Source organism: Sus scrofa, chromosome 2, assembly GCF_054392235.1.
Source record: "Sus scrofa isolate SSC_HxYL_T2T_F1_AM1 chromosome 2, Sscrofa_HxYL_maternal_Yorkshire_Landrace_v2.0, whole genome shotgun sequence".
NCBI lineage: Eukaryota > Metazoa > Chordata > Mammalia > Artiodactyla > Suidae > Sus > Sus scrofa.
Genome location: NC_139384.1, coordinates 108449182 through 108473568, shown reverse-complemented (window position 1 = coordinate 108473568; position 24387 = coordinate 108449182). Strand labels below are relative to the sequence as shown.

The 24387-nt window shown below is 36.8% G+C and overlaps 1 protein-coding gene and 1 long non-coding RNA gene across 7 annotated transcripts in view; one reads left to right on the top strand and one right to left on the bottom strand.

Annotated features, from left to right (window-relative positions):
* The window catches only part of ADGRV1 (adhesion G protein-coupled receptor V1), a 536680-nt gene that overhangs the window by 295139 nt on the left and 217154 nt on the right, over window positions 1-24387 (bottom strand). For all 6 annotated transcript variants that reach the window (XM_085014024.1, XM_021085376.2, XM_085014023.1 and 3 more), the window contains 4 exons: window positions 21164-21281; window positions 20124-20295; window positions 12784-13029; window positions 6161-6568 (listed from right to left, as the gene is read on the bottom strand). In XM_085014024.1, the coding sequence (XP_084870150.1) occupies window positions 6161-6568; window positions 12784-13029; window positions 20124-20295; window positions 21164-21281 (944 nt within the window). The remainder of the gene's footprint in view (window positions 1-6160; window positions 6569-12783; window positions 13030-20123; window positions 20296-21163; window positions 21282-24387) is intronic.
* LOC146405640 (uncharacterized) lies at window positions 34-6607 on the top strand. Its single transcript, XR_014838376.1, has 2 exons — window positions 34-239; window positions 3141-6607. It is a non-coding gene; the product is annotated as an uncharacterized LOC146405640 (long non-coding RNA).

Sequence of the window (24387 nt, the reverse complement as noted above, 5' to 3'; positions counted from 1 at the left end):
TCATGAGTTAAAATTAACCTCACTTTTACATCTACACCATCGTTTCTTTTTCTTTTGACCAACAATTAAGGAAATAAACACAAGAATATCTACCTATAATAGAAGCAAGATTATTCTTCAGTATCTGTTTTTCACTGGAGAGAAGCTACTACATATCACTAAATTTCTCAAACATCAAGTGAGCAAATCCTTTTCCAACCAAGAGTAGACAAGAGTTCCTGATATTCCTGCCTTTATTGGTAAGCATGAGCGTTCCTACCTGAAAGGACTGGGTTATTTGTTCTTTGAGGGACAAGGAGACTAAAAGGAAAAACACCCTTCATGATTTCATTTTTTCCCCTTGCCAGAATGATGGGGACCACATCTTTATGGTCATGGGTGTGAAGTCACTGATTTGTTATTCCACTATGCTCTTAGATACCTGAGAAGAACCTATTAATTCTTCAGAATTCAAATTAGGCATCACTTTTATTGTGATTTCTAAACTGTGCCCCATTTGCCAAGATAGATGATCACTCTCTTTGTAACTTCCAAGTACCTTTACTAAGGAACTTATGACAATGCTGATTTTTCCGTTACCCGTACTAGCTGAGCTCATTGAGGAAGTGGTTCAACGTTCCCCATACTGTTTTTACAGCTTTGTAATGTATACAGTGCCAAGCCAAGAGCTGAACTCAAAATCTAAGTTTATAAGAGTAGTCATCTCAAAGACAACATGAAAGAAAGGAGAATAATCCACAGGGAAAAGATAAAAGGTAGAAATAAAAAATTAACAGAGGAAAAAACTACAATGGAGACAGGGAACAGACCGCTGGCTATTAAAACAATCAAACTGAATATATTAAATGAAAAATGAGCCCAAGAAATGCTCTCAGAACTCAGAGAAAATACTGCAGACAAATAGGACAAACCGTAAGATATAATATGCATACAAAATAGCAAGTATAAGAAAAAAGCAACACAGATACTTGATAAGCTAAAGAAATACTCCTGGATAGGATGCAGATCTTGCTTTATTCCAGACAAATTTAGGAAAAGAAACAACACTAGATTTGGGTGACTTTTAAATACTATTTTAAGAGTTTTTAAAAAATCTTACCAGAAATCAGGAAAGAAATTAGTAACAGAGAAACAAAAATTAACTCTGACATCAGACTTTTTTTGCAAATGAAATGCCAGAATCCAGCAGAGTAACATATGCAGTTTTAAGAGTTAAAAGTTGTGATCCAAGAAGTCTAGAGCTACACAACCTTTCATTCACATTCAAAGGCCTTAGATAGTTTCTTTAAGCACACCAAAAATAAAGCAAAAAGTTCATTCATATAGCCCTTGGTATGTAAGGGTGCTGTTCTCAGCACATTATATTAACTTCTCTCATTCTCACAAGGTGAGGAAGGTGCCACTGTTATTTTGTTTTGTTTCCTGATAAGTCACCTGAAGCAAAAGAGGGTGCTTAACTGTTCCATGAAGATGGAGATGATGAACTGCCAAACCAAGTAGGCACATGTGACAGCCATCCTGCCCTAACTCAAACATGCCCCCATTTGCTTGTTCTAAAATAACCACACAGATTGTCCCAGGCTGTAGACAATCAGTCAATACATTGCAAGCATGAAACCCAAAACCAGGTAGGAAAATACAGAGCTAAATCTAAATCTTTCTGTTAGTCTGATTACAAAATAAATCAAATGTAAAAAAATAATTCTTGAAATATAAGATATACAATATTAAAAAGTACACGATGGAAAGGAGTATGCTGGCTCTAAAAGGCCATTTTACATAAACAACAATAAAAAGAACTTTCCCCATAAGCAAACTGGCTTCTGAAATAGTTTTTAAAAAACAAAGTCAGAGAAAACTTTAAAAACTGTCAGGGAAGAACACAAAAAGGGAACCTTAGTTGGGGGGTGGGGGGGTCTAACAAACTGTCATAGAAGAAATCATTCCTGGGCTCTTTCGTGTGTTCTAGAACTCAAAATTAAAAGCAATGCCTCCTGACTTGTGTTTTGCAAGCTTCAAAAACCTGGAAACCAAAATCCAATTAAATTAAAAATTTGCATACTAAACACAGCAGTCTTAAAAGACAGATACTAGTATTAAAGCAACTGATAGGTTTTTTGGTTTTTTTTTTTTTTTTTTTTTGTCTTTTTGCCTTTTCTTGAGCCGCTCCCGCAGCATACGGAAGTTCCCAGGTGAGGGGTCTAATCGGAGCTGTAGCCACCAGCCTTCACCAGAGCCACGGCAACTTGGGATCCAAGCCACACCACAGCTCACAGCAACACCGGATCCTTAACCCACTGAGCAAGGCCAGGGATCGAACCTGCAACTTCATGGTTCCTAGTCAGATTCGTTAACCACTGCACCACGACAGGAACTCCCTGACAGTATTTTAAATAATGTTCACTGTGCCATGTCTAAGAAAACTAATGGAAAGAATATTATGTTGTAGCAAAAAAATGTGCCCAAAGTCACAGTTGGATTTTATCCAGAACATCTTTAAAGTGAGTCACTTAAGGCTGTTGCCCTTGTTAGCACAATATTTGTTTCTTCTGAATATAAATAAGAAGTCACTTCTACTAATAACTAAACAATACCTAAGATTTGTTGAGCTCTTCCTATAAAGAAATACATGACATAAAGCAGATTCTTTTTTAAACAATCTGGGGGGAGAGGAGTTCCCGTCGTGGCGCAGTGGTTAACGAATCCAACTAGGAACCATGAGGTCGCGGGTTCGGTCCCTGCCCTTGCTCAGTGGGTTAACGATCCGGCGTTGCCGTGAGCTGTGGTGTAGGTTGCAGACGCGGCTCGGATCCTGCGTTGCTGTGGCTCTGGCGTAGGCCAGTGGCTACAGCTCCGATTCGACCCCTAGCCTGGGAACCTCCATATGCCGCGGGAGCGGCCCAAAGAAACAGCAAAAAGACAAAAAAAAAAAAAAAAAAAAAAAAAAAAACAATCTGGGGGAAAATAAAACTTATAAATATGAAACAATTTCACTAAGAATACAAGACTTGGAAGTTCTATTCAGTACCCCTGAATTTGAGGATATCTTAGATATATATGAAGTACATATAAGACATATGAATGGTTGCTAGATAAAGTACAGGTGACTCTATTTGATTTGTTTGTTTTGGTTTTTTTAGGGCTGCACTCATGGGATATGAAGGTTCCCAGGCTAGGAATCAAATTGGAGATGTACCTGCTGGCCTACATCACAGTCACAGCAATGAAGAATCAAAGCCGCATCTGTGACCTACACCATAGCTCAAGGAAATGCCAGATCCTTAACCCACTGAACAAGGCCAGGGAATGAACCTACATCCTCATAGATACCAGTTGGAGACACTTCTGCTGCACCACAGTGGGAACTCTGACTCTATTTGATTTTCAGATAAACAACCAATAATTGCTTCATATAAGTAAGTCCCAAATAGTGCATGCAAATAAAAATATTTTTATTTGTAATATATTTATACCAACTATATATTCATTGTTCATCTGAAATTCAAAAATAATTGAGCATCCTATATTTTATTAAAATTTCAACCCTACCATGTGTTTACCTGCATTTTCAATGCCTCTTTCATTACTGTCTTGTCGTTATTATCAATATGTCTATCTTTTTCCAATTTTTGTTATTCCAAGTAATCCTGAAATAATCATTCTTGTTATACATTTATTTGCACAAAAATTCCCCAGACCTATTAGCTCTTTTTTCCTTACTTTTTCTCTCCACTTTATATAATTGAAACACAATCATTAGAATGTCTTTTGACTTTGCAGTATATGCAAAGAGAAATTGTGTTTAAACTTTATGTGGTCAAGTTTATCAGTCATTTCCTTTATGACTTCTGGGTTTTGTTTTATGCTTTAAAAAGAATTTTACCACTTCAAACTTACATATTAAAAATGTTTCATCTAGGTTTTCTGCTAGAATTTTGTTTCGGTTTTACAGTTAAATCTCCAATCTGTCTGGGATTTATTTTGGAGAAGGGTTTAGGATGGAGATATAGCTATATTTTTCTTTCAAATGGTTAAATCACATGTACCAACACTCTTCTTAGAGAATAATAATTTTCGACCCACTGATCTGAAACGTCCCCTTTATCATGTATGAAATGTTCAAAGTTGCTTGATTTCTGCACTTTCTGTTTAATTCCATTAACCTGAATGTCTATGGCAGCATCATTGCCACCCTGTTTTAATCACTGTAACTTCATATTTTCACTTCTAGTAGAGTAAGGTCCCTAACATTTTCCCCTTTTTCATTTCTGCTCTTTTTCACATATATATTCTTCCAGGTGAAGTACAACACCATATGACCAGGTAAAACAAATTTAAAACAATTTACTGGTACTTTGATATGGATTATTTCCATTTAAAGGTTAATTTATAGAAAATTACTGTCTCTATGATATTGAGTCTTCCTTTTGTTAAACAAATTATAGATTTCTATTCACTAGAGTCTTTCATGTTACTCAGAATTTTTCAGTTTTGTTTATATGTTATAATATATGATATTACTGAATGATGTCAGTTGCTTAAATTATCAGTAACTAATAGCATATATAAATAACTTTAAGAAAACAATATGCCATAACACTGAAAAAATTTTAGTTACATGATTTTAGCAATAATCATAGCAAAGGCAGCCTCAGTTGGAATACAATAATTTTCTTTTAAGAATTTGAATAATGCAATCTATTTAATTTTATAATATTTTAGGACACAAAATATATTTTATTGCTTTAATAACTGCCAGGTTATTTCACATAAATTACTTTACTATATGAGAAAAATTATACTGTTTGTTAATGATCACTCAAAAAAATGAATTAAATTTTTCCATAGGTGCTTCTTTCATAATTCAGTGTCACTGTCCATGATAAATCTAACTGAAAAAAATCAAGATGTACTATTCAACAACTCTAGTTAAATTAGTGTTGACTCTCAACCAATAATATATAGCTTTCTATATAACTTGCTGAGGGAAAAAAGAGGTAAAACAATGTTCTTATATCTCTTCTAAATCACACAAAAAAGAGGCTCTCTTTTTTAAAACTTAGTTACCATACATTCTTTCCCTCTTTTTAGACAAAATTAAATTGTTATTTTCCTATGCTTTCATCATTAGAATTTTAAGTAACATCATTTCACAGGGTAAATCCTTACCTCTAGAACTTTCTCTGCATGAAAAAGGAGTCACTTCTCTTCTCTGTACTAGCTCTTCTTGCCTGTATACGTATAATTTTCTTTTCTACATTTCAGTCATTGTGCTTTACGAGATATCATAAGAATTCAAATAGACATGATAATCTAAAACTCCACTGTCAACATTTTAGGTGCTTAAAGGTCATGTGTTAGAACTGCAGTATTTATAAACCAATATGTATGCATTTAAAACTTTTTATCCCTTGCACTTGAATATATTGATAAGAAATATCTTGATAAGAAAGTCCCAAATAAACCCCAAGATTTTTTTCCTTCAATAAAATTCCTCTTTGATATTTTCTTTCATTTACATTCTTAGGATCTTACAGCTCCATTTAATTTCTTGATTTACATAAATGTAAACAGATAAACAGGTTTAAAAAAACACATAGGTGGAGTAAGTCCACTCCAATTCAAATGCCTGAAATCATTTGGTCATTACTCAGTTCTCTTTTTCTGCAAAAGTCTTCAGTACCCAGGAGGAGCAGGGAACCAGCAGAGGGCAGGGCCTCCTGTTCCATGGCATTTCAACTGGAAGAACTATGCTACATCGTCTAGTCCAGGCCCTCTTTTTATGGACTCAAAAAACTGGGATGCAGTCCCAAAAGATATTTGTCTAGTTGCTGGAGAATCAGAAAGAGCTTGGAGCTTCTAACATCCGGTGCCTCTTTCCAGACACTGGTCTTTCCTACTGCTGCAGCAAATCCCTCATCATTCTCTGAGTGTAAGACGGAAGTTTCCAAACAGGCATCAGTCACAAGAAGCAAAACCACAGTGTCAGATGGGATGAATTCCATTCTTAGGTTCAGAACTTTAACTGTATCATGATATCTGACATTATAACTAAATTCATGATAAGAGACATTATAACGGTATACGGGTTTTTTGTCTTTTAAAAATGTATGCAATTTTAGCAGTGGTGCAACTGCTAACATGTGCAAGAGCTCCTTACCTTGTCTATTAAATGCATCACGGCGCTGAGTTGTTCATCTGTGTTCTCCGTGGCCACTTTCACGCTGATGCTGTGGAGCACCCTCATGAGAATCTCCCCATCCAGGGGCTGCTGCAGCTGCTCTGCAAGCCCCCAAAAGGCCTGCGAATCCGCGTCAGAGACAAGAGTGATGTTAGCAGTCCCATACACCTTATCAATTCTGGCACCACCTTCTGGGTCAAAAAGCACAATCTGGAAGCGTTTCGGAAATGGATTTAAAGACCCTGTGTCTGGCGTTAGGATGACATCCAATACAGTGTTTCTCTGGCCAGGTTCAAAGACCAATGTGCCTTCAGTTCTCACAAAGTCTTTCCCAGAAAGAGCTGGAGAGATGAGAGTACGGCCAATTGTCTCAGCACTCCTCAATTCCTAGAAATTAAACAACACTGCTTTTGTGAAACTATCAAACCACAGATCTTGTCCTAAACAAATTTTATTTCTCTTAAACAATCTGATGAACCACAACAATATTACTATTATAATGGGGGCAGGAGCGTTTACACTTTTTCTAATCTCCTAAGACAATTAGACAGATAAATACACATCACACAGTGATGAAGTTAAGAAAGACAGATTCCTTAGAATAGATCAAGAAAGAGAACTAGAAATGGCACTACTGCCTTACAGGATTTCTCCAGTTGTGAGCCTACTAAAATGTGAAGATACTCAGAGACGTACGTGCCCAGGGGTCAGATCACAGATGTCCCTTGTACAAAGTATGACAAGAAGACAACGGAGTGACACATTTTACTGCATATTTTTATGAGTATCCAGGCTTGTGGATAGTTAGGCTATAGCAGTGGATAAGGATGGAAGCAAGGAGGAGGGATGGGGGTTTACATTAGTTCATGCAAAAAGACAAGGGGAACTTGGGTTGTACAAGTAAAAAGAGAAGTGCTCAGACTGGGTATGCACTTTGAATGTAGAGTTAGCCGGACTTTAATTCATTGTTAGATGGAGAGGAAGAGGAGAATAAGGATAACTCCTAGCTGTTTGCCTGGATGAATGGCAATAAACTGGGGGAAATATTGTTAAGAATGAAATCAAGAATTATATATTATATATATATTAAGCCTGAGATGACTTTCAGACAATTCAAATGAAGATATCAAGTAAGAGCAATTAGATATATGAGTCCAGATCAGGATCAGAGAAGGGTCTAGTGATAAAAATTCAGGGGTTCTCATTTTATAGGTGGTATTGAAAGAAAACAAGTGTGGATGGTCTAGGCTAGAGAGTGAGTCTAGGTGGACCCCAGTATGTATTGGTCAGGAAGACCAAAACCAGCAATAGGAAAGAGCTGTGAGAGAGGTAGGGGTGAAGTACAGGAACCTGTGGTGTTCTAGATGCCCTAAGGAGAAGTCAATGCATCCAGGAGGAAGAAGAACATGCATCCAGGAGTGATGTAAAGTGAAAAATCAAGAAAGATAAAGAGGAATTCTCTCTGTGGCTCACCAGTTAACAAACCCGACTAGGATCCATGAGGATACAGGTGCTATACCTGGCCTCGTACAGTGGGTTAAGAATCTGGCCTTGCCACGAGCTGTGGTATAGGTCACAGATGAGGCTCAGATCCCATGTTGCCATGGCTGTGGCGTAGACCACTGGGTGTAACCCCAATTCAACCCCTAGCCTGGGAATTTCCATATGCTGAAGGTGTGGCCCTAAAAAAAAAGGCAAAAAAAAATTTTTTTTTAAGTAAAGAAATAAAGAAAGATAAAGAGCTTTCAAGGATCCCTGCAGCATAGCGGTAGGGGGAAAACAAAGAAGAAGCCTTGCTAAAGGAAACAACTAAAAAGTCTACTGGCTTCAGCATGGATACGTTAAGTATCCACTGCAATATGATATAATCAGCAAAAATGAAACAACTACACGCATCAGCACAGGTACTTCTCAAAATAAACATTGTTGAGGAAAAAAAAAAAAACACACCATAGGGAGTACCTCTCATGGCTCAGTTGTAATGAACCTCACCAGTACCCATTTGAATGCAGATTCCATCCCTGGCCTCTCTCAGTGGGTTAAGGATCCACTGTTGCCTAGAGCTGTGGTGTAGGTCACAGACATGGCTTGGATCTGGGTATTGCTGTTGCTGTGGTGTAGGCCAGTAGCAACAGCTCCAATTGGACCCCTAGCCTGGGAACTTCCATATGCTGAGTGTGTGGCCCTAAAAAGACCAAAAAAACAAAAACCAAACAAACAAACAGCACACCATAAAACAATACAATTAGAAGAATCTCATTTGCACAAATTTCCAAAACAGGTAACCCTGAACAGGATATGGTAGGTGGTAAAACTATAAATAAAAGCTAAAAGTAAGGTAATAAGTCAACATGAAATTCAGAATAGAGGTTATCTGCAAGATCAGGAATGGTTATTCTGTAAGATAAAACAGGATAGCATCAGAGAAGGGTTTATGGCAGTCAGTTCTAAGATACTGATAAAGTTGGGTTTCTTAAGGTAGGTGGTGATAATTTCATTACTATAAACTACATATATACATCCATCCACAGTTTTCTGGTAGAATTTATTTCACAATTCAGATGTTTAAAGGAAATGGGACAATCAAAATGTTTTCATGTTTATAGAATACATATAACAAGTACAAAGATGCACTTTGCAATTTAAAAGCAACGACGATTAGAGAGGGCAATACCAAACAGCCTTTGAAGAAAATGAGGTGAAGACTGCCTGCTTCAATAACCAAGAATATTTATGTTTTGAGACGGGTGCCTGATGAAGTACACTTTTTGCTGTTTTCTGCATTTAGGAGATCGTGAGTTCTTGATTGTTGGCCAACTTTCAGGCAAGTAAAAATCAGTGAAGCCTATAAATTTTTCTGAGTTTACAAAAAAAAAAAAAAATTGCTCTGTTCCTTCTGGGACACATGTTTTGCTGCTGAAGCCTAGATCCTCAAAATAAATGAAACCTAAGGAGGGGACTAATAATTCATTAAAGTAAATCAATGGTGTTGCTACTAATTCCTATTCCACAGAAGAATTGTTTGTGGTGGATAAATAACATATTTTGGGCAGATGAACTCAACCTGACAGATAAAAAGTTTGCTTTGGTTACAGTTGCCTATGAATATGGGTTTCAAAACAAATATAAAGCCTTAACTTAGAATTAGATTATGTGTTGGAATCACCACTGATTTATTTAATGTTAAAACACCTAAGTTCTCCTACTAAAGGAGAAATGCATGTTTGTTTACAGCTTGTTTGTAAATAAATATGCCATGTCCTATGGCTTTACATTTTTGGTGTGTTTCTGTGACATTGCTAATCCTGCCCATTGAGTTATTTACGGAAAAATGGAGCATATGAGAGTTCTTCATGTACAAGAACTGTTTCCCCATGAAATCTTAGTTATTTGAATTGTCCTAAGATTATTTGTAAAAGCTGAAATTCAGTGATGAAAGAGAAATGAGAATTCTTTTTTTAAAAAAGAGCAATGATGAAAATCAATACAGAAATACCCTTCGAGAGAATAAGAAATGTGAGAATTAGAGGAAAGGCATGCTCTTTCTTAAATTTGTGGGCTTTGGGCTAGTATACAGATAAATATGAAATTACCTGGAATTGGTTTTCAAATTTGGCTTAGCTATATGCTTATTTAATTTAAAGATAACTGGAATGAATGATATTTTCATTATCTCAAATCCTTATATCCCTTAACTATATATCACAAATATGTACATATAGGGGAACCTAGGCTATGACTACAGTATTTATGTACTGGGGAACACTGACCTACCAAAGGCTAGGTATATAGCTACTGTTTTAGCTACATTGTTAAAATCTATTTAAAGCAAAATCTAAACTGTTATCTTTGTAACAGACCAGAAACTTGGTCCATAATTATTTTCTCATCCTTGCCAGCTACTGGAAAATAAAATTGTATAACTTTTTCTTTTAGAAATATGCCTAGCATTCAGAGAGAGAAAATGTAGGGGCAATGAAGCGACAGGAAAAAAAAAATCACACCAGGGAGGTGAAACTTTTATTTCTAATTTTAAAAATTAAACTTTTTATTTTGAGATAATTATAGATTCACATGCAGTTATAAGAAATAATAAAGAGTGGTCTCCTGTACGCTTTACCCAATATCCCTTGTTGGCAAGATCTTGCATAATTATATCACAAGGATAGCAACATTGATAGAGTCAAGATACATTTTCATCACCACAGGGAACCTCTAAGTTGATTTTTATAGTATTATAAAAATGCTATGGTTACATGCTAGTGACAGCATATGTTTTGCAAGGAATCATTTATGAATAATCTAGAAAGACTATAAATGAATATGATCAAGATATCGGCATTTAGATTCTTATTTTTGGCATCTTCAATTCCCCTTTCAACTGAGTGTACGAACTAGTTTAAAATGCATCTTAAATCTTTCTATCACTTCTTCTACTCTTCCATTCTACAAAGCAGTGAGCATATGATGATATATATTTCATGGGAGAAGAAGCACATATTTTTTCCCTCATTTCTGTTACCATCTTAAATGCTTAAGAGAAAAAAAAAATGCTAAAATATCCCCACCATGAATCAAAATACTTTTTTTGTGTGTTTATACCATTTCAAGGCCATTTAGAATGGAATTTATTTCTAGAGTCTCATATGATAGAGAGTTTCATCTTCTTGCTTGCCAAGCTGCAGATTCTGTCATAAAGACACTTTTTTCTGCCTGGCAAGCTTCCAGGACAGCTCACTACCCACAGCTCAAGTCCTAAACTCCCATCTCTGATTCACACAACTGCCACAGCAAACTGGCTGCACATATGTTGCATTTTATGCACAGAATATTCTATGTGACTGAGCTACTCAATAGTGACACAACCAAGCACATATTAAATAGCACTTTGTATAAAAAACAAAAAAAGCAACTCTGAAACCCTGAGGTTAAAATGTCACTAGGTTTGGAATTTTGAAACAGGGAAAATGAAAACACTGTCCAAAATGGTAGTTTTTAAAATTGTGGGTTTCTTGGAGTTACATGAGCCAGGAAAAAAAAAAAAAAAAAAAAGAGGCTTCAGGTGCAGAAGCTCCAATTTCCACAACTGTGATTCAATCAGAGTAGATACACACATTTGTTTTACTATATTGGAGTTTCACTGCTAAAATAAAGTCTAAACCATAATTCTGTAAAGGTATATGGTGTTGTGTGGACCAATCCCAGGCTCTAGACACTTCATGTTCCATAGCACTTCTTTTCTGAGTTCCTGGGTACCTACACGCTCCCTCACTTCCACTTGATGTCACCCAATAAGATAGATATGAAAAGTGGCCAGAAGACTTCATGAGCTCAGGAATTTAAAGAAACAAAGCGTCTGAAGTCCTGAATATTTTCAACTAGTTCAGGTATAAGCCAAAAAAAAAGACCTGCACTTTTTGTTTCTGGTCTCAGTTACATTTTGAAGTAATTTTAACTCTCAAGAGATTTTTTTTTTTTTTTTTTTTTTTTTTTTTGGTCTTTTTAGGGCTGTACTCTCAGCATGTGGAAGTTCCCAGGCCAAAGGTCGAATTGGAGCTGCAGCTGCTGGCCTACACCACAGCCATAGCAAAGCCAGATCCGAGCCACATCTGTGACCTACACTGTGCAGCTCACGGCAACATCATGTCCTTAACCCAATGAGCAAGGTCAGGGATGGAACTCACATCCTCGTGGATACTAGTCAGGTTCGTTACCACTGAGCCACAAAGGGAATTCCTCTCTAGAGATTTTATAGAACAGATTTATGTGAGACACTTTGCATTGTATACCAACTCTTCTAAAAGAAAGACAAAGACAGAGTTCCCATTGTGGCGCTGCAGAAACGAATCCGACTAGGAACCATGAGGTTGTGGGTTCTATCCCTGGCCTCGCTCAGTGGGTTAAGGATCCAGCATTGCCGTAAGCTGTGGTGTAGGTCACAGATGTGGCTCAGATCTGGCGTTGCTGTGGCTGCGGCATTGGCCAGCAGCTGTAGCTCCAATTAGACCCCTAGCCTGGGAACTTCCATATGCCAAGGGTGCAGCCCTCAAAAAACAAAAGACAAAAATAAATAAATAAATAAATAACTGACTGACTGACAAAGACAAGAGACTATCATTTTATTTTATTTTTTATTTTATTTTTTATTATCTTTTTTTGTCTTTTTGCCTTTTCTAGGGCCACTCCCACGGCATATGGAGGTTCCCAGGCTAGGGGTTTAATCAGAGCTGTAGCCGCCGGCCTACACCACAGCCATAGCAACACAGGATCCGAGCTGTGTCTGCAGCCTACACCACAGCTCACGGCAATACCAGATCCTTAACCCACTGAGCAAGGCCAGGGATCCAACCCACAAACTCATGGTTCCCAGTTGGATTCATTAACCACTGACCCACAACAAGGACTCCGAGGCTATCATTTTAAAACATGACCTAAGTGAAAAAATTGAACTGTTTCAAGGATAAAGCTTAATGTAATAAACATAATGTGAATTATGAGGGCATCCATTAGAAAATAAGATATTAATTATTCTCTGTGTCATTACATATGCTATAGTTAAAGCAGAAAACATTACTGTGTATTAATACATGGTGCATGCTTACCTGAGTACTGAACTTAACAGACATCATCAGTCCTGTCCCAGAGTCCCTGGCCACCTGCAGACTGATTAAAGTGGCCTTCTTATGAGCCACTGGCAGTCGAGAACCCACAGAGAAATACACAAGACTTGGAGGTTCATCCCTTTTTGGTAAGAATTTAATTTGTGCAAATCTGGCACTATTATTTATGGCTGCTCCAGCAGTTACTTCATACAGTTCCACAAAAAAATGCATTTCAACCTGCGGTATCTGACAATGAGAAAACAGGAAAAAACAGGATGATTATTAATGGATTTTTATTTTAAAACAATTCTGATATTAAGAAATAGTATTATTCATATATATTATAAAAATAAATATACATGTACAGATATGTTACGTATAATTTACAAAATTAAATTCTTATGTTAAATTATCATGAGATTTGTTTTTCTGGTATTTCTTTGAGAATACCTTAACTCTTTGTGGATGAGCTTCTTACAGAAAATCAATGTCAGGAGACAACTTATACATACTTCAATAAAAAAAAGAATACATAAAATATACTCATACAATGAAATGTTCTCTAGTAGTTAAAAAGAAGGAACCATGTCAATATTTTTCTACAAGGATGGATCTAGGAGTTCCCACTGTGGAGCAGTGGAGTAGCCTGGGTAGCTGCAAAGGCACAGGTTCGACCCCTGGCCCGGTGCAGTGGGTTCAGGGATCCACTGTTGCCACGGCTGTGGCTCGGATTCAATCCCTGGTCCAGGAACTTCATGTGCCACAAGGGTGGTTATTAAAAAAAGAAGAAGAAAGAATGAAAGAAAAGAAAATTCAACAAAGATGGATCTAAAAATATGATCATGAGTAAAAAAACAAGTTGCATAAGGATACATATGGCATGATACAATAAATGCAAAATTTTAAATTACAAAAAACAAGCTACATTTTGTTAAAGGATACATATTTAAAGAATGAAAAAGAAAACGAAACCCCAAGACAGTAACTCTCAGATGGAGGGATGGGCGTTGTGGTTATGTCCAGGTGTGGAGCTGAAAAAACCTGGGAGGTGCAAAAGGGAGCTTCAACTATGTAAGGTTTTATTTTAAAGAATTTTACATAAATATGACTGAATACTGGTAACAGTTAACTTGGTGATTTTTGTATTCTTTAAAAATTCCCTAAATTCAGTATCAAGAAATCTAAATTTAATCTATAGGTTGCAGTTTGCTCATGTTTTACTTTGGGACTTTCTCAACAATCTCAAATAAGTTATTTTCTAAAGCCTGAATTCAATTTTGCAAAATACTGTCAATCATCTGTTTTTACCTATTTGCTCTTACACAGTAACCTAAAAATCTTAGTAGCATTGTCAGTTTCCAAGCATAACTCCAAGAAGCGAAGCTGAAGCATTTTAAACTGTACATATCATTGTCTAATTTGATCTAAAGCATTTTTATCTATCAGCAAGAGCCTTATTTATCATTTGTTTTGTGATCATTTTAATGAGAATCATTGCAACCAAGGCATATTCAAAATGAGTTGCAACTTAGTAGCACAGTAAATGAATTTAATCTTCTTTATCTGTCTGAAGAAACACAGTTTTCCTGTGGTATATTATTCTTTACTTTTGCTAATCAACTCTCAGTATATATTGAAATGAAGGTAAATATACTCTTCCCATTTTTGAGAAACTATATTTGGTAAGTACAATAAACTAAAACAGTAGAAAAGTAAGGGTAGCTCTATATTCAATAACTATTATTCCCTAATGGATAACAGCTTGAATTCACAACCGTTTCATTTAACTAAGGATTTCAGCATACTGCCTTCCAAAACAGACTCTTGTCTTTATTTTTCAGCATATTTCTTCTCATTGTGCTGATGATTAAAACATTATTTATTGTCATTGTGATGGTGATTAAAAATGAACAGTGCAGATGGGTGCCAGCAGAAGAAATAAAAGGAGCCTTCCAGTCTCACAACAAAACACTCTATTTAAACAGTATTTCTCAAGTATATTGGGAAAACTAAACTCACATATCATAGCTGAACCTCTCTAGACCTATATGACCTGAGACTTTGCTGGAACTCAAGTTCCTTTCCTAGTTAGTCAGCAGTATTTCAGGACGATCTTCAGCCCAACTAGTACAAAATGGTTTGTGGAGTGCTTAGAAGCAAAGTAAAAATGAAATAATATAATGAAACAATGTCTTTTTTAAAAGCCAAGATGCTTGTATTACATTCAATTGTATACAGCATTTACAAAAGTCCCAGAAATCTAAAGGATTGTAAAACGATTGTATGATGGAAGAGAGAAAAGAAGGATTAAAACATGATTTCAGTATTGTGCCTCATCAGGTTAAGAATCTTTCTAGTATCCACGAGGATGTGGGTTCAATCCCTGGCCTCACGCAGTGGATTAAAGATCCTGCATTGCTGCAAGCTGCAGCATAGGTCTCAGACACAGCTTGGACGTGGCATTGGTGTGGCTGTGGCGTAGGCCTTCAGCTGCAGATCCAATCCAACCCCAGCCCAGGAACTTCCATATGCCTCAGGTGTGGCCCTCAAAAGAAAAAACAAAAAAAAGATTTCAAATATCCTTTCTGGTGAGTATTTATCTTGGTTTGCTCTTTTAATTATTTTTTATTTTTTAGAAAAAAACTGTTGAAGTATAGTTGATTTACAATAATAGGATACTTTTCTCCAAAAACATTCTACTGGAACTGAGTTTTTCCTTATTTTTTTTCTTTTGTTTTGTTTAATATATGTAAGTGTATTTTTTTCACTTTTAAAGTTTTATTAAAGTATAGTCGATTTACAATGTTTTATATATATATATATAAAAGGTGAATCATTTTTCTATATACTTGAAACTAACACATTATAAATTAACTATACTTAAATAAAAAATAAAAATAAAATTCTTAAAATTGCCAAAGTTAAAAAAAAATTAGTGGTAATCAATAGTTTAAAAAACGTATTTTCTAGGGAGTTCCCATCGTGGCTCAGTGGTTAACGAATCCGACTAGGAACCATGAGGTTTGCGGGTTCGATCCCTGGCCTCACTCAGTGGGTTAACGATCCGGCGTTGCTGTGAGCTGTGGTGTAGGTCACAGACGCAGCTTGGATCTCACATTGCTGTGGCTCTGGTGTAGGCTGGTGGGTACAGCTCCAATTCGACCCCTAGCCTAGGAACCTCCATATGCTGTGGGAGCGGCTCAAGAAATGGCAAAAAGACAAAAAAAAAAAAAAAAAATTTCTAGCCCTATGACTATCAAGATGGCTCATAGGAGCAGCACCTTTGTTAACCACCAACTCACATGTCTACCTTCAGTACACAGATTCATATCTCTGAAACTACAATGAAAGAAATCAAGTCCTTAGACAATAGTTGCTTGGACGTCTTAGAAAAGGAAAAATCAGGATGGCTCTAGAACACAGGTTATTGCTATAAAGCAAATAAGCATCCAGAAATTTTTAAAGCAATATGAAAAGACAAAAGGCCAGTGTAATAGGTCTTTCAGTGGCCATGACATGACCATTTGAATAGCAAAAAAAATCGTTTAAAACAGAATTTAAAATTAGTTAAATTTGAATCTATAACGGTACTTAAAGCAGAAAAGTTAGTGCAATGTATTAAAAAATGGTTATAATGAAAAATAAGTGAGTATAATGTATACTTAAATTTTATTAATTTTAATGATAGGAGAATGTTAAAATATCAAGAGTTTTGTCTTTTATTAAGTATATGTTCATTTATTAAGGAATGATAAACATTTTTTCTTTGTACATACTTAGGAAAGGGTTAATAAAAATGTTAAAAAGTAGCCAACAAGCACATGAAAAAATGCTCAATATCACTGATTAAAAGAGAAATGCAAATCAAAACTACTATGAGGCACCACCTCACAGCAGCCAGAACATCCACAAATAGCAAATGCTGGAGGGGTTGTGGAGAAAAGGGAACCCTTCTGCACTGTTGATGGGAATGTAAACTGGTACAACCACTTGGACAACAGTATGGAGGTACCTTAGAAAACTATACATAGAACTAACTACATATGACCCAGCAATCCCACTCTTGGGCATATATCCAGACAAAACTTTCCTTGAAAAAGACACATGCACCCGCACATTCACTGCAGCACTATTCACAATAGCCAAGACATGGAAACAACCTAAATGTCCATCAACAGATGATTAGATTAAGGTGTGATTTTATATATATAATGGAATACTACTCAGCCATAAAAAAGAACAAAATAATGCCATTTCCAGCAACATGGATGGAACTAGGGACACTCATACTAAGTGAAGTGAGTCAGAAAGAGAAAGACAAATACCATATGATATCACATATTTGGAATCTAATTTATGGCACAAACAAACCCTTCCACAGAAAAAGAAAATCATGGACATGGAGAAAAGACTTGTGGTTGCAAAGGAGGAGGGAGAGGGAGTGGGATGGATTGGGAATTTGGGGTTAATAGATGCAAACTATTGCCTTTGGAATGATTAAGCAATGAGATCCTGCTGTATAGCACTGGGAACTATGTGTAGTCACTTATGATGAAGCATGATAATGTGAGAAAAAAGAATGTATACATATATGTGTAACTGGTTCACCTTGCTGTAAAGTAGAAAATTGACAGAACACTGTAAAACAGCTATAATGGAAAAAATAAAAATCATTATAAAATAAAACGTTAAAAAGACAATTGTTGGAGTTCCCGTCGTGGTGCAGTGGTTAACGAATCCAACTAGGAACCATGAGGTTGCGGGTTCGGTCCCTGCCCTTGCTCAGTGGGTTGACGATCCAGCATTGTCGTGAGCTGTGGTGTGGGCTGCAGACGCAGCTCGGATCCTGCGTTGTTGTGGCTCTGGTGTAGGCCAGTGGCTACAGCTCCGATTTGACCCCTAGCCTGGGAACCTCCATATGCCGCAGGAGCGGCCTAAGAAATTGCAAACAGACAAAAAAAAAAAAAAAAAAAAAAGACAATTGTTGCCAGAAAAATGAAAATTGTACCAAAAATAGGAATAAATTATTGGGACCTGTGAAACACATACAAGTGAAGGTGAAAACAAGTCAGAAGTTAAAGAGTACCAGCTGTCACACACAAGATGAAAGATGATGAAACTGTGGGTTTGTTCAAATACTAAAGAGAAGATGAACTACAGAGATGCTCTAAGATCACAAATTTGTTATCTGATTTTCTTTCGTTCTTTTTCTTTCTCTCTCTTTCTTTCTTTTGCTTTTTTTAGGGCCACACTTGTGGCACATGGAGGTTCCCAGGTAGGGGTCCAATTGGAGCTATAGCTGCCTGCCTACACCACAGCCACAGAAACACCAGATCCGAGCCACATCTGTGACCTACACCACAGCTCATGGCAACACTGGATCCTTAACCCACTGAGCAAGGCCAGAGATGAACCTCATGATTCCTAGTTGGATTCATTTCTGCTGCACCATGATGGGAACTTATTCCTTCCTTCCTTTCTCTCTTTCTCTCTCTTTCCTTCTTTGCTATTTTTTAGGGCTGCACCTACATTACTTGGAAGTTCCGAGGCTAGGGATCCAATCGGAGCTGCAGCTACCAACCTACACCACAGCCACAGCAACACAGGATCCAAGCTACGTCTGTGACCTACACCACAGCTCATGGCAACACCAGATCCTTAACACAATGAGTGAGGCCAGCAATCGAACCTGCATCCTCATGGATCCTAGTTGGGTTCATTACCACTGAGCTGCAATGAGAACTCCAAAGAACAAATCATTCTGAGGAAAACATATGATAACTGTGTTGAAAATGTTAACTTGTAAAGCATGAACTTAAAACACATGTTGATCTAATAAGTCAAGTCATAAAATAGATCCCAATCAGATGATGAGCAATTCTCATCTGAAACAGATAAGAATCAAGACCTGTGGTCCTAGCAAAGAATTAAGTGGTGATAACCAAGGGCATGTAACCATAGATGATCTGAGACAAGTAAGTATTCTCTCTCTTCTGGGACCAATAAAATTACCACCCTTCTGGGAAGGTATGAAAATATGTATCATTGTAACCTTAAAGAAGATCAACAGAACTGCTTGATTAATTCTCAGAAGGCGAAAAAAACAAGTAGAAAAAAAGTGAAAAAAGAGTTAAATCTACAGGGTTATTTAGAATGGGTTTAAGGACAGTTATATGTTTGGAAATAATTTTATTTGCGTAAGGCTCTTTCGGCTGTTTAAAGTATTTGGCATGTTCAAAGATACTATGATACTTTTGAACTTTTGTAATATTACAGCTAGTTTTTGCATTAAATATTTGCATGTAAGTGGCAGACAAAGAATAAATACTATTGAGTGATCCTTAAGCATTGAAAAAAATCACAGAACAGTCATTTAAAAAGCCACACATGATTACTGAAGGACTCAAGCTCTGTTAGGTCATCAGTGACCAATACCTTGTGAATAATGCATATGTCTTTAGAAAGAGGGAGGAAAGCTTGCCCTCTGTGCAATGTGAGCCAACAGAAGTTTATCCGAGAGTTCACCAAGCATAGCCTCTGTACCTCTTCAGAAAATCAAAACTGAACTCTCTAACTAAACGCATAGAGAATGAGCGAACTTTCACTCTACAAATGAAATCTATGAACATAACATGCTATAACTGTATCTATGGATATGATAAAAGCAAAAAACTACACATTCGGAATCATCAGAGTTACTAGTTGGGCTGAAGATGACTGAAGGCATTATTCATATTCTGAGCAGGTGGGCCAGGAAGAAGCTTGGAAATGACAAGAAACAGAACTGATAAAACTGATGAGCTTTTCTTTTTTTTTTTTTTAATTTGCTTTTTTAGGGCCGCCTGGGTGGCATATGGAGGTTCCCAGGATTGGAGTCTAATCAGACCTGCCGCCAATGGCCTATGCCACAGTCATGGTAACGTCAGACCCAAAGCTCATCTGCAACCTACACCACAGCTCATGGCAAAACTGGATCCTTATCCCACAGAGCAAAGCCAGGGATCAAGCCCGCAACCTCATGGTTACTAGTCGGATTCATTTCCACTGCACCACAATGGGAACACCAAGCTTTTTTTTTTTTTTTTAATTACTGAAATAGAACTGCCATACAGCATTGTATAAATTTTAGGTGTCAACTAATGAGCTTATTTACAAAACTTCATGATGTAATAAACTCTAAATATAAAGTCCCTTGTCTAAAGAGATCTAGACATTATGGCTAGTGAGACACAATGGACTGCCACATAAACAATGTGTAGGTTTCAACAAAGTGGAGTTAAAATGACTGATTCTAAGGAAATATAATCAAAGTTGACAATATCTGCCTCATCATTTCTTACTTTCCCTGGTTGGAGTTCAATGGTGATAAAGCACTTTGTGTGACCCGCTGTGCAGATCGTGGCCCCTGACACAGACAGAAGTGCATCCATCAGGTTCACACCATCTTTCTGGAGCACAGTGGCCGTAGTGTTAAATGTGACTTGCCAGAAGACCTTAACATCTTCAAAGGCTCTGTGAACAAAGCAAAACCCACGCAAATGCAGTCAGAGAGTGTTATTCCAGCAGTTAATGCAGAATGTGTTATCGTTATGCCTACGTGGACCTCTTCATCCAAACACAGCACTTCCTTTTCCACTGATAATGCTGAAAATAACCAATTCTCCCATTACACGTAAGAAATTAAGGCCAGTTTACATGGCATTCTTTGACCTTACTCTATTCAATACTGATTAAATATTTATTGAACTATGATTTCAGATACAATGTATCATGAAATATGAAAACAAATTATAGAGAACTCTCATCTTCAAAAAAATGTTCCTCATTTGTCTTTTAACAAGAATCCTTCTCAAGGAAAAGCACTACTGTGAAAAATAATTTTTACTGCAAAAATAAACTCCAAGAGATGACCTATATTTTCAGAGAATATTTAGGTGCAAAATAGAAAGGAAATATATATACAAGTCCCTATGTGCCTACCCAGGACATGCACGTGATGAACACTCAGAAGATGTGTACTCTACACTATTAAGTTGCAAGCAAAAAGTTGGTACTCCAGGTCTCCCTAACAGTAAATTGCTGTGTATATGGAATGATCATATACACCATACGGTGTGTATGATGAAGTGATAACTTATATGATCTGACAACTAACTGTACGGTCGTTTACAAAGTACAAATGTTCAACGTAGCCCTAAGTTATGCTCGTAAACCAAGTGTGTGAAATTACAGACTAGGAACTAAAGCAACTGAACACTGACACACCAAATTCCATTCCACCTTCTTCTATCAACATGTCATCCTGCCTCTACTATTTTAAGAATTCAAATTAGATACCTCAGATACACAGGATGTCTTCCACATATACATAAACACATACCTGTTTGACTGCCGTGTGACAATAAGACGCAGTCTGCTCACCTCGGCGCCTTCACCCAGCTCCAGTCCACTCTGGGACTCCTCACTGAACCCTATGATGCCATTGTGAAGATCACTCCCTGGAAAGAAAAAGAAAGAGTTACGACATACTTAAGGCTTTAAAAAGATCTCCAGTGCTTCACTCATCTTTCCAGCTCCAATGGTACAGAAGTGAGAAGTTCACAAGTGAATGGGGCATGGAGTGGGCGGGAGTTACAACTTCTAAAGATCATTACTACTAACAGACGAGAATCAAAATGATAATGTCAAGGTAGTTGGCACTTTGAAAACAGAACTCCAAAACAACGAAAACATCAAATTGAGCTCCCCATGCTGACATAAATGCTCATCTCTCTCTCATGAGGCCCTACTTTTTATTTGATAGTCCTTGATATTGTTGTTTAGAGTGAGCATATCCTCATATATAAGTTCAGCACATCTTCAGTAAGTTCTACTGAACAACTGTTTTATTTACCACTGTATCCCTGGTAAACAGGAACAGTATTTAACAGAAATTTAGTGAATAAATGAACTCCATCTGATTTACTTGCCTATAAGGGAGTTGACCAAAAGACCATTCATATTATACATTGGGTTATTTTCCCCCAGAGAAAAAAAACAGAACTACTAAGGAACTCTTGAGAATCAGTGAGCAAAAGAAACTCCTCCAAGCAACTCTTGAGGTCACAGACACCATCATGCTACAATATTGTGCTTAAACTAGGGCCCACATTACACTGAAATAGTCATTCCAAATCCTTGTCGACCTATAAGCTAGCTTCTCAGATGAGAGAAATACCAATAAACAGCTCCTGCTGCTTTCTATTTCTCAATGATTCAGTTTTGCAAAGTGATCTTAAAAGCAGTGACCCCAAATGTCACTTGTACCCATCACCCTGAAACCTGACTCCTGAGGTTCCAAGTAGAGAGAACTTCTGTAAGGACACAGAAAACCACTGATCTGTCCCAAAGGGGGAATTTCTCACATCTCAAGTGCGAGCAAATGCACAGCCCATGGTCTAGGGGAAAGCATGGGATGGACCATTTCTGTCCCAGTGTCTCATGGTTTTGTCTCAGTCAGACTGTCCATCTTCATCCTACGATTGCTTCTTAGCCCTGTATCCGAACCTGACCTCAACTTTTTCCCTTCAGCAGCAACTGTTTTCTTCTCCCTCTGAGTGGGAATTTGGATTCCTCAATTAATAATAAATAGACCATGAGCTTCTCAAAAGCAGAACCTTGATTTTCTTCTCTAGTGCGATAGTAACTTGCATGGTTCTAATGAGTATAATACTACCCTTGCCACATATACAATCATAAATTTGATGTCAAATTTCAAGATGAATTAAGACTTCTAATGTGCCGATGATTGACAACAAAACTAAATAAACTATTTTCCCCTGATTTACTCGGCAAGTTTGTTCTAAAATCTAAGTGCAGCAAGATTATGAAGATTAAAGGTAAGAGGAATAAAGAGGAAATCAGCTAAATTAATGATATAGTTCAAAGAGAAATACTGTATAGAAATAAAAAACCAGGTAAGAAGATGATAAGAATATTCAGAGTAAGGGAACTTAGGGCACATGACATGCAAAAATGTTGGTGATATTTTCAGGTAAATTATACCACATGACACAAAGAGGTGGCAATCATTTTCTGTGGGTGTATGATGCCACGTGTTACATAGAGAAGGTAAACATTAGAGATCTTCATTGAGGCTCAATTGAGTGCCTGGTGAGTTAGGCTTAGAGCAGCTACGTGGGATTTTGCTTGGTGAGTTAGTCTCAGAGTGGATACAGCATGCCATGTTGGGACATGATGGTATGCCAAACTCACTGAGAAGCACTTCCATCCCATCTGGAACACAGCTGCTGCCCTGAGCTACCCCAAACTCTTTGCCACCATTCTACTCATTACGAGATCTCCCTATGATTCAATAACTAATAGGGTAATGTCTGGAACAGCAAAAAGCCTCTGGCAATCATTGTGATTAGTCAAATTTTTGGTCTTTTTTTTTTTTAAACATAATTTCTTTTTTGGCCACACCCATGACATGCAGAAGTTCGCAGGCCAGGGACTTAACCTGAGCCACAGCAGTGACAATGCCAAAAATCCTTAACTGCTAGGCCACCAGATAATTACTGTCAGCTCTGGTTTTATTCAAATAACTAATAAAATACCTATGTCACGGAATGGGAAGGTGGTTGTTGAGTGCCAAAATAATTTCAATAGAAATATACAGTTGGATTAAGCTAATATGAATCAAAATCAGTAAAAAAGTTGGAGAACAGAATTAGAATTTGTAATATTCAATGCCAAAGAGGAGCAGGAATAAAGGACAACTCTAACCAATATAAATTTACAGGGTAACACGCATGGGAGAACACTGAGTATAGAAGGAAATTACACAATTGCAAACTTATGACAATTATAACTGAATGGCTAATAAAATAAAATTCTAGGAAGTATCAAAGCCTAAAAGGAGATCATAAACCTGTTTATTCCAAAATTTTCCTTTTCTAAGAAAGAAACACAAAGCATAGACACTAAATGATTTAATCAAGATTTTTCTGATTATAGCTGAGCTGAGCCAAAAATGTAGGTTCATGCTTTTTAGTTTTATTTCCACCACACTCTTTCATCATAGTATCATCTGAAACTCTAAAACACTGTGTAAAACTCATAAATGTTTGTACAAAAGAGCAGAGTAGGTAAGAATCACAAGATAGCCTTGTCAACACTCTAACTAGTGACAAGCAAGGTGAGCTAATTCACTTAAAGAAATACAGTATGATTAGAAGAAAACTGCAAATTATCACCAAAAATTTTATCACATACATGAGGAACTCTTTTTTAAAAATCACTGCATTTTTAAGTTACTGTAACATAACACATATATACATACATACACACACACACACACACACAAATACAAAAATTACATAAACTGCATTGGTTCAAAAGCAGAAAAGGAAATAGTTTTCATCTATTCCCTAAAAGATATAAAAAATTTTCTGTCAGTGAGATCTTAAACTTTGGGATGGATAATGAAAGTGGTTGGGAAATTAGAATGAGGTTTCAGAACAGGATAGGGCCTCATGTTTGGATGATTAAGTATTTTCCAGAAGAACATGAATTTAAAATATTTTTACTATTTTCCCTATATTGCAAAAGTACAAATAAAAG